General features: G+C 58.9%; 1 protein-coding gene and 1 long non-coding RNA gene across 2 annotated transcripts; one reads left to right on the top strand and one right to left on the bottom strand.

The window, feature by feature from the left end:
* Positions 1-2,657: 2,657 nt before the first annotated feature.
* Positions 2,658-9,900, bottom strand: TRIM15 (tripartite motif containing 15). The gene is given in 10 exon segments (XM_036247907.1): positions 2,658-2,807; positions 2,809-2,964; positions 2,966-3,054; positions 3,057-3,161; positions 3,974-4,006; positions 4,311-4,426; positions 5,693-5,715; positions 6,428-6,658; positions 7,900-7,995; positions 9,532-9,900. Coding segments are annotated over 10 exon segments (1,368 nt in total).
* LOC118620876 lies at positions 2,793-4,003 on the top strand. Its single transcript, XR_004957560.1, has 3 exons — positions 2,793-2,841; positions 3,124-3,492; positions 3,837-4,003. It is a non-coding gene; the product is annotated as an uncharacterized LOC118620876 (long non-coding RNA).
* Positions 9,901-10,611: the final 711 nt, after the last annotated feature.

Raw genomic sequence — 10,611 nt, 5'->3', positions numbered from 1 at the left:
CCCTTCTGCCCGCGCCCGCCCTTCTGCCCGCGCCCTCCCTTCTGCCCGCGCCCTCCCTTCTGCCCTGCCGCGCCCGCCCTTCTGCCCGCGCCCTCCCTTCTGCTGCGCCCTCCCTTCTGCCCTGCCGCGCCCGCCCTTCTGCCCGCGCCCTCCCTTCTGCCGCGCCCTCCCTTCTGCCTGCGCCCTCCCTTCTGCCGCGCCCGCCCTTCGCCCGCGCCCGCCCTTCTGCCCTGCCGCGCCCGCCCTTCTGCCGCGCCCTCCCTTCTGCCCGCGCCCTATTCTGCCCGCGCCCTCCCTTCCGCCGCGCCCGCCCTTCTGCCCGCGCCCGCCCTTCTGCCCGCGCCCGCCCTTCTGCCCTGCCGCGCCCGCCCTTCTGCCGCGCCCTCCCTTCTGCCGCGCCCTCCCTTCTGCCCGCGCCCTATTCTGCCCGCGCCCTCCCTTCCGCCGCGCCCGCCCTTCTGCCGCACCCGCCCTTCTGCCGCGCCCGCCCTTCTGCCCGCGCCCTCCCTTCTGCCCGCGCCCTATTCTGCCCGCGCCCTCCCTTCCGCCGCGCCCGCCCTTCTGCCGCACCCGCCCTTCTGCCGCGCCCGCCCTTCTGCCCGTGCCCGCCCTTCTGCCGCGCCCTCTTCTTCCCGCGCCCTCCCTTCTGCCGCGCCCGCCCTTCTGCCCGCGCCCTCCCTTCTGCCCGCGCCCTCCCTTCTGCCCGCGCCCGCCCTTCTGCCGCGCCCTCCCTTCTGCCCGCGCCCGCCCTTCTGCCCGCGCCCTCCCTTCTGCCGCGCCCTCCCTTCTGCCCGCGCCCTCCCTTCTGCCCGCGCCCGCCCTTCTGCCGCGCCCTCTTCTTCCCGCGCCCGCCCTTCTGCCCGCACCCGCCCTTCTGCCGCGCCCTCTTCTGCCGCGCCCGCCCTTCTGCCCGCGCCCGCCCTTCTGCCCGCGCCCTCCCTTCTGCTGCGCCCTCCCTTCTGCCCTGCCGCGCCCGCCCTTCTGCCCGCGCCCTCCCTTCTGCCGCGCCCTCCCTTCTGCCCGCGCCCGCCCTTCTGCCCGCGCCCGCCCTTCTGCCCGCGCCCGCCCTTCTGCCCGCGCCCGCCCTTCTGCCCGCGCCCGCCCTTCTGCCGCGCCCGCCCTTCTGCCCGCGCCCGCCCTTCTGCCGCGCCCTCTTCTGCCCGCGCCCGCCCTTCTGCCGTGCCCTCCCTTCTGCCCGCGCCCTCCCTTCTGCCGCGCCCGCCCTTCTGCCCGCGCCCTCCCTTCTGCCCCCACCCACCCTTCTGCCCTGCCGCGCCCGCCCTTCTGCCGCGCCCTCTTCTGCCCGCGCCCGCCCTTCTGCCGCGCCCTCCCTTCTGCCCCCACCCACCCTTCTGCCCGCGCCCGCCCTTCTGCCCTGCCGCGCCCGCCCTTCTGCCGCGCCCTCCCTTCTGCCCGCGCCCTATTCTGCCCGCGCCCTCCCTTCTGCCGCGCCCTCCCTTCTGCCCGCGCCCGCCCTTCTGCCCGTGCCCGCCCTTCTGCCGCGCCCGCCCTTCTGCCGCGCCCTCTTCTTCCCGCGCCCTCCCTTCTGCCCGCGCCCGCCCTTCTGCCGCGCCCGCCCTTCTGCCCGCGCCCGCCCTTCTGCCCGCGCCCTCCCTTCTGCCGCGCCCTCCCTTCTGCCCGCGCCCTCCCTTCTGCCGCGCCCGCCCTTCTGCCCGCGCCCGCCCTTCTGCCCGCGCCCGCCCTTCTGCCGCGCCCTCCCTTCTGCCCGCGCCCTCCCTTCTGCCCGCGCCCGCCCTTCTGCCCGCGCCCGCCCTTCTGCCCTGCCGCGCCCGCCCTTCTGCCGCGCCCTCCCTTCTGCCCGCGCCCTCCCTTCTGCCGCGCCCTCCCTTCTGCCGCGCCCTCCCTTCTGCCCGCGCCCTATTCTGCCCGCGCCCTCCCTTCCGCCGCGCCCTCCCTTCTGCCCGCGCCCTCCCTTTCGCCGCGCCCTCCCTTCTGCCGCGCCCGCCCTTCTGCCGCGTCCGCCCTTCTGCCCGCGCCCTCCCTTCTGCCCTGCCGCGCCCGCCCTTCTGCCCGCGCCCGCCCTTCTGCCGCGCCCGCCCTTCTGCCGCGCCCGCCCTTCTGCCCGCGCCCGCCCTTCTGCCCTGCCGCGCCCGCCCTTCTGCCGCGCCCTCCCTTCTGCCCGCGCCCTCCCTTCTGCCGCGCCCTCCCTTCTGCCGCGCCCTCCCTTCTGCCCGCGCCCTCCCTTCCGCCTTGCCCTCCCTTCTGCCGCGCCCGCCCTTCTGCCGCGCCCGCCCTTCTGCCGCGCCCTCTTCTGCCGCGCCCTCTTCTGCCGCGCCCGCCCTTCTGCCGCGCCCTCTTCTGCCGCGCCCGCCCTTCTGCCGCGCCCTCTTCTGCCGCGCCCGCCCTTCTGCCCGCGCCCGCCCTTCTGCCGCGCCCTCCCTTCTGCCCGCGCCCTCCCTTCTGCTGCGCCCTCCCTTCTGCCCTGCCGCGCCCGCCCTTCTGCCCGCGCCCTCCCTTCTGCCGCGCCCTCCCTTCTGCCCGCGCCCGCCCTTCTGCCCGCGCCCGCCCTTCTGCCGCGCCCGCCCTTCTGCCCGCGCCCACCCTTCTGCCGCGCCCACCGAGCGGCCCAGGGCAGGGGGGTGGGCAGCTGGGTCCGGGCGGCTTTCTCAGCTGCACGGCCCTGTGGACGCCCCAGCTCAGCCTTTCGAAGTAAGGCAGGAACCCTTTGTCCAGACAGCAAAGGAAAGAAAGACTCTGCCAGAGAAGGAGGCGGTGAAAGTGAAGATGGGCGCCTGGGTGTCGGCGTTGAGCAGGCTCACCCGCCCTGCCTCGAGGTCCAGGGCGACAGGACATGCTGCGCGGGACGTCGCCCAGCGGCAGGTCGGTGCCCAGGCAGGTACCGGCTCAGCACTTACGGTGCGAGATGACCACGGCCCAGACGCCCTGGGCACTGCCCAGGCCCTGCTCCCCACTCCTTTTCACCGCCTCCATCGCCACCCCCCCGCTCAGTGCAGCCCCCCAGCTGCACTGCCACCTGCCCGCGGTGGCGCCCTGAGGAGAAGCCGAGAGGCTCTGGGAGCGCGGGGGGGGGGGGGGGGGGTTGGGCAGGCTCTGCTTGTGCCGGGTGCACCTCACTGACTTCCTGTCCGCTGCGAACACCAGGCTCCGGCTGGCGGTCTGAGGGTCCAGAGTGACGATCCCTAGAGGGAGCAGAGCGCGACATGCACAGAGCTGCAGGCACCGAAAATGCCCAGGAGCAGAAAGAGCACCCGCCTGTGCAGCCTGCCGTTGGCCGGCTTCTCTGAACCTCAGTTTCCCCTTTCGGTCCATGAGGACATCCCTGATGCTCAAGGTTTTGCTACTCAATGTGCAGCCATGGACCAAAAGCCTCCCCTTTGCCTGGGGCTTGGTGGAAATGCAGAATCTTGAGCCCCATCACCGACCATCTGAGCCAGAATCTGTGTTTTCAAAAGATGCCCAGCTGAGTTTTCTGCACATTAAGCTTGAGAAGGAGAAGGAGGTGATGCTTGTGTAAGTAGTTTCTAAATTAAGTACCAAACATTTTTACAATATTTCCTCAAGTCAGCACAATGCTGGGCAAAAAAACAGGCTTGATAAATACTTTTGAATAAATAATATCTATAGAAGTAACTAACGTTAATTGAGCACTTACTATATGTCAGGCACTATACTAAGCTTTTTTTTTTTTTGGTACGTTCCCCTAGCGGGGACTGAACCCAGGACTCTCTGGTCTGCAGGCCGATGCTCCAACCGCTGAGCCAAACTGGCCAGGGCAATATACTAAGCTTTTTGCATAATTAATTTACCTCACAGCTACTTGGGGGGAGGGTATTACTATACTTTCCATTTTATAGATGAAGAAACTGGGACAAAGTGGTTAACCAAGGAGCAAGATCTGGAACAGCCGGGGCGGCAGGCTCCCGAGCTCCTGTTTGCTGCCTTGGCTGAGTGGATGAATGAGAAACCGCTCCCGAAGCCCCCGGCTGTTTACCTGAATCTGTTTCCAGGTGGCACACCAAGTTTTCTGAGGGAAGCAGAAACAAAAAGGTCTGTGACTTATTTCCCATAGGCACTCCAAAGGCAGTGTGTCCTGGGAGTCATGTGAGGACAGGGATGGTCTAATGAAAGAGAATCGGGCCTCACTTTCCTAGACTCGGGGACAGGAGATCTCTAGGGAATGGTTCCCCTGCGTAAAGTGGAGTCACCAAGGGAAGGTTTAAGGGAGGGAGGACCTCTGGAACCAGGGTTTGAGGTGAGGAAACATGGAGAAGGATGGAAGACACAAGGGCATCTACTGGGAATGAGGGACGCCGTTGCCCCTCCCCCACCTGAGAAGGTACTCATCAGCTCTGGGAGGGTGAGAATTTTCCTGTGCAGATCTCGGATCTTCTTGACAAGTTCAGGAGAAATGGCCTCTGGACTCACAAAAGTCTTTATCTCACACCTGAAGAAAATTGGACCAATTTTCAAAACAAATGTTTGGATGGTATACACCAGGTGAGGCTGAAATCAGACGAAAGAATGTTCGTGTCTATAGTATCTTCTCTTTGTCTTTGCTAGAAATGTATAGCTACTAAAGCAAGAGGCATTTCAGTTAGACCTGGAAGGCCTAATGGTATCCACTCAAGAATTATAGGTAGAACTTTTAAGAGAGTGTTTGGGCCTGTAGGGACAGAAACAAGAGAGATCATTACCCCTATTAGCACTTAGAGGTTGGTACTGTTTGAAAACCAGCCTTAAAGTATTTCTAATTTGTATGCTGCTCATTACAAGGAGAAAGGGATTGGGGAGGAGGTGGAGGAAAAACATACGTTACAGTTAAAAAGCCTCGTCGATTCTGATTTTAGCTCAGCCCTTGCTCATCGCTTGCTGTGTGACCTTGAGCGAGTGAGAACCTGGGTCTCAGCTTCTTCATCAGACTGGAAGACCTTGGAGGCCCTCCTCAATCTAAATCTCTAACACTCTTTGAAAAATATGTTTAGAGAAACTTCCTGATTCATAGACGCTTGGGACACAGCACATGAAAAGTTCCCTGGTCATCGTGTCTCTGCTCCCCCAGGCAGACTGCTCGTGCTCAGAGCCAAGAGGAAGGGAACACAGCGCATGTTTACAAGGCTGCTCAGCTCCCGGCGCCTATCCTTTGAGAGGAACCTTGAAATTCTGAAGACACAGGGATGGTGAATGGGAAAAATGACAGAAAGAACAGGCTGGTCTTCCTAGGTTGTGTGCGTATCATATTCTACACAAAATATTTCCCCTTAGGATTACATTTTAAATAGTGTTAAATACTGACTCAAGTACTAAGAATTTCAGGAATTAAATAGAAGTTCCCAGATCAGTCTTAAAATATGATTATTGAACTTACATGCATATGTGAATTGCCACAGACATAGACTGTAGGGTGGGAAGGGATGGGAACCGGGAGGAGGGGGGCAATGGAGGAGAAAATGGGGGAGACATCTGTAATACCCTTAACAATAAAGATGTAAAACAAAACAAAATAATATGATTATTATTTTTAACTTCACTTCTAGGGGAAATAATGTGTCTCCAATACAAGTCAGTTTAAAAAAGAAATTTTTCAAATGCACACCTTCAAGTCTTGCTGTCTGTGTGTGAGTGAATGAGACGCAGCCCCTGATGGCTTTGCTTGTGTGCCCCTCCCCTTCAGTCTCCAAGTTCACCCAAGTGAGGCAGGGAGTGGGCCTACCTGCTCTGGCTGACTCTGACGTCCTAGGAAAGAAGAAGAACATGCACTCAGTGTTCACACATCCTTCCCATCAGAGATTCTGCACAACCTTTCTTAGCACACTGGCTCCAAACTGTCCTCCTTGGAGCATCTGTTTAATTACCCACTCACGAGACTGCCCTTGCTCATCATGCCTCCCTGCTAACTGAACTGGTTTCTCTGTCTGAGCCTTATCCTGGGGGTGTGTCTTGCTTCCAGCATTCAAGGGATGGTGGAGAGCAGGAACCTGGCCTTGTGAGTTACCAGCCAGACCTGGTGTGAAACAGGAAAATAGAAGGATAATCACAACAGGCACCATTTACTGAGATTTTTCTGTGAGCCTGGGACCATGCTAAGCATTTTGCATGGATTATTTCTTATCTTTGCAGCAACCCTATGAGGGAGGTGCTAGTGTTATCTCCATGTTTATAGAGTTTACAAGACTTGCCAGGGTGGAGGGACCGACACTCAAACCTATGAACCTCTGACTCCAAAGCCCTTGACATGAGCACAGTGCATGGGCAAGGCGGCCACCCTTTTGGGGTCTGCATCTCGGTAACCCCTCTGGGAGAAGGGAACCTGATAACCACCAGTTCCTCCCGTTAGAAATAATCTCCACTTCCCTTCCCTGCCTCTCTCCAGCACCTTCCGGTCCTCAGCACAGTGTCCCCTCCTGTGGACCCTCTCCTATTCCATGAAGTGGTGGGTGTCCCTCACTTGTAGAAGCTCATTTGCTGGCCACTGACATTTCTCCTCCAGCTCCTTGACCTGGGTTCCAAGCCGGGCGACCTCCTCAGTGACCGTGGAGATGTACTTGTCCCTCTCCTCCCAGACTTGCTGCTGCAGCTCACTCAGCCTGGCCAGCAGGAAACACTGCTGCTCCCTCAGCCCCTGCTGCAGCCTCTCAAAAGCTGCTTCCACCTGCTGCTTCCTGCTTTCGATCTGGCTCTGCAAAGGGGTAGAGACAGAGCGGTCAGGTGAAGCTCGCAGAGCTGGCCTCCAGGCCCATCATCTGTGCGCTTACTGTTGATTAAGAGGAATAGAGCGTAACTAGTTCCAGATGCATTCTCCCAATAACCACTAGGTAGAAGTAGGTAGGTTTCAGGACAAACTTACCAACAATGAGGGCTATGCTCTTGTTTTACCTAGAGAGTCTAAAAATAATGCCAAAGCCCGGCTGGTGTGGGTCAGTGATTGAGTGTCGACCCTGCACCAAGTTACCGGTTCAATTCCCGGTCAGGGCACATGCCCAGATTGTGGGCCAGATTCCTAGTGCGGGGCATGCAGGAGGCAGTCATTCGATGTTCTCTCTCACTGATGTTTCTATCTCTCTCTCTTGAAAAAAAAATCAATAAAGAAAAAAAAATTAAAAATAATGCTGCATTATGCCCTCAGAGCTGTGTTCAACTTTTCAAAAATCCTTCCACATCTCTGATACCATTCTCACCCAACCATATGTTCCCTAGGGGCAGGTGGAGATGCATATAGTCATTTTTTAGGGAACAATTGAAGTGAGAGGAAGCTGTAACTAGAATCAACACAACTTATGGGAAGAGTATAAGGCACTGATCTTAGCCACTGAGGTCACCATCTACAGGGAATACTTTGCTGGGAGTTGAGGGGTTCTGGAGAGACCTTTCTGTCCCCGAACTCTTTCTCCATAGTAGGGGTACCAGAAATCTCACACTGCAGATTTCCTCCTGGATAAGTTCGTAGCACAAGGAGAGACGGGGAAGAAGCCCGACACAGCCACATCACTGCCCTGTCCTCAGGCGAGCCGGTGGTCAGGGCCAGGAGGCACACCTCCCGCCCTCAGCGCCTCGTTGGGAAGCACTGTGCTCAGGCAGGCAGACTGCCGTGGGAAGAGCAAGGTCTAGGGTCGAGACACCCGGGTGCTCGCTATTCCATCTTAAACGCAGGCTTTGCCATTCGGCCTCAGGGTTGGTCATCACTTTTCTGGACTTCAGTTTTCTGATTGTGAAGCTCTAATTGGTGAGATGGACCTTGGATTAGATGTCAAAGCCACTTCCAGCTCTGATGTTCTGGGGTTCCACACTTTTAACCCCAAAATGCCCTTGTGCGGAGGCAGGGGTGATGGGAACAGCTTCCCAGTTCTTTTCGGCCAGACAGCAGACAACGAGCGTCCACAGAGCCTGCTGGGAAACCCCAAGGAGCCAGTGGCTCTTTACCAGCAGCACGTGGAGCTTCTGGTCTGCCCGACCCTTCACGTCCTCCATCGCATCTCTCTCCCCGCGCAGAGCTTCCAGCCGGCTTCGGAGACGGTCCTTGGGGAGAAAAATGGGCAGAAGGAGGTGGCTTAATTTGTAATTCAACTCACAGCTATTATGAGTCCACCCTGTTCTTGGTACACCACGGAGTGCCGAGAAGATGAAGAGGCCAGTCCTTGTCCCTGCAGAGATCACCATCCAGGGAAGGGGTCAGTTACAGGGTTAAAATACAGGCAGGCAAATGCAACAGTTGCAGTGAGCACACAATTGAGATGAAGACACAGAGGAGGGGACATTCTGCCTGCAGGGACGCGGGCAGGGCTTTAGAAAGCAAACAGCATTCACAGTGGGCCTCAGAAGATACATTTCCAGTAGGATAAGAGAAGGGAAGGAGAGAGCTTAATGCCCCTAAATTGTACACTTAAAAATTGTGAAAATTGCCTGGCCAGTGTGGCTCCGTGGATGGAGCGTCGTCCCATGGACTGAGAGGTCCCTGTTGGATTCTCGGTCAGGGCACAGGCCTGGGCTGTGGGCCCGATCCCCAGTAGGGGGCGTGCAGGAGGCAGCCGATCCATGTTTCTCTCTCATGTGGATGTTTCTATGTTTCTTTCTCTCCCTAAAAAAAAAAAATCAATAAAAACGTAATTAAAAATGTGTGAAAATTGTAAAAAAAAAAAAAAAAGTGAGGCTAGAGAGAGGAGAGCATTCTAGGAGAAAGAAACTACATGTGAAAAGTATTAGAAGCAAGAAAGAGGAAAACAATTCAGAAGACAGCAGGTGCATACCGATCAGTCTGCTGGCCACACCGGGCCTTGGGAAGGGCAGCCATGGAAGACGTGGGCAGGAGCAGGCCCAGCTGCGAACGCCCGGGACGCTTGCTGCGGACACGGGCCTTGGGAACAGCACTGGGGATCCATGGAGGAATTGTGAGGAGGGGCGGCACAACTGGCTTTGTGTTTTAGGAAATCTGACGACAGATTTGGAGAGTGGTTGAAAAGAGGACCGTGAAGACAGGGAAAGCATTGGAGACCACACCAGGTCTGGTGACGGGTGGTGAGAGCTTGAATTTGGTGGTTGTGGGGATAATGCAGTGAGAGACCCGAGAGGTGCTTCTGAGGAAACTGCTTCTAGACCTGGTGACGGTGCTGAGAGGCCCGAGAGGCAGGCAGGAATGGGCAGTGTCCCCAGACCAGACGCGCTGCTGCCCTGCCGGCCTCCCTCAAATAGAAGAGCAGTGTTGGCCGGGCCCTCGCCCCTCTGAGCCCCCGGTCAGGGCCTTGGGGATCACTCGCATTCCCAGCCAGGCTCCCCCAGCCTCTAACCTGCAGGAGGTCCTGCCCTGCACTGAGGATCTTTTTCCTTCCACAGAGATGAAGCCATGGCTACAATTCTTTGTGCTCCATTACCATGGGGCCCACTGTGACTGACCACACACCCAGTGAGGCCAGGCCCTGCAGCCTGGGAATCCTCCAATGTCCAACAGCCTTGGGACCCTCTGATGTGGGCCATGCCCTCGCCCAGTTCCCCATTCCTTCCGCTGTGACACTCACCGCCCTGCCCTAGACAGGCCCAGGCCACCGTCAAGCTCCTTACCCGGTAGGGCTGGATGGCGCTGTCCAGGAAGCCCACCGCGTGGGCCTGGTGGGCCGGGCCTTCCCTGCACAGCACACAGAGGAACTCGGTGTCATTCTCACAGAAGAAGTAGATCTTCTCCCCATGCTCCGCGCAGTAAGTCTCCCCCAGAGGGCCCAGTGGCACAGGGGCCACAAAGGTCTCTGTCTTCTCTTCCTCCTTGCAGAGGGGACAGAGCAGGACCCGGCCAGAGTGCTGTGCCCCCATGTAGTAAGATGGGGGTAAGCACCGTGGGCAGAAGGTGTGTCCACAGCTGGGGGTCACTGCGTCCTTCAGTGGCCTCTGGCAGGCAGGACAGGCGGCCTCCGCGCGGGAGGAGGTTGAGGGCATTCCGGTGCGGTCCCCAGCCCATCCACGCAGGCCTCTGCCTCAGGCCACACAAAGTCCCTTTCAATGAAATTGAGCCACTTTGCATGAGTCACAGAGGAAAAGAATGTCTAGCAGGGAAGCCACCTGGTTCCACCTCTTGTACTTCCAGGAGCCCTGGCCACCACCCATCAGCAAAGCAGGTCCAAACTCCAAGGCATCTCAGGATTACCCAGCATTCCCAGCAGGGGCCTGGCCACCCTGTTCTCCACACCTTCTGGCCCCTCCAGTCCCTGGAGTGGGAACATAGCATGTCATGAGGTCATAGGGAGATAGGGTTTCCTGGAACCCCACCCTTGATCACAGTGGGGTGGGGAGAATTGGGGAGGAGACGCTGCTTCCTGCTCAACTGAGCAGGTGGGAGCCATGCACACCTGGCTCGCCCACAGCGTGCAAAGTCCAGCCCCAGCTGCAGGTGTCGACCTCCAGACTCGCCCTGTGCAGATGCCCAGGTCCGATGGGCGATTGCTCATGGGTTCCCTCCTCTGCCCTCCTTTCTTTGCCTTACTTCACCTGCAGGCTGGTCTCCCCTAAAGTCCTAATCCCCCGCCCCCCCAGCACCGGTTTCCCCAGGAGTTCTGGTGACACTGTACTTCACTGACTACAGGTGGGAGGAGGCAAGAAACCATAATACACATGATTCATGTTGATAAACGTTAGAAAACTCAATTAGTC

Source organism: Molossus molossus, unplaced genomic scaffold (assembly GCF_014108415.1).
Source record: "Molossus molossus isolate mMolMol1 unplaced genomic scaffold, mMolMol1.p scaffold_m16_p_8, whole genome shotgun sequence".
Lineage (NCBI taxonomy): Eukaryota > Metazoa > Chordata > Mammalia > Chiroptera > Molossidae > Molossus > Molossus molossus.
Note: the sequence above shows the minus strand (reverse complement) of the source record. Positions and strands in the feature narration are given on the sequence as shown.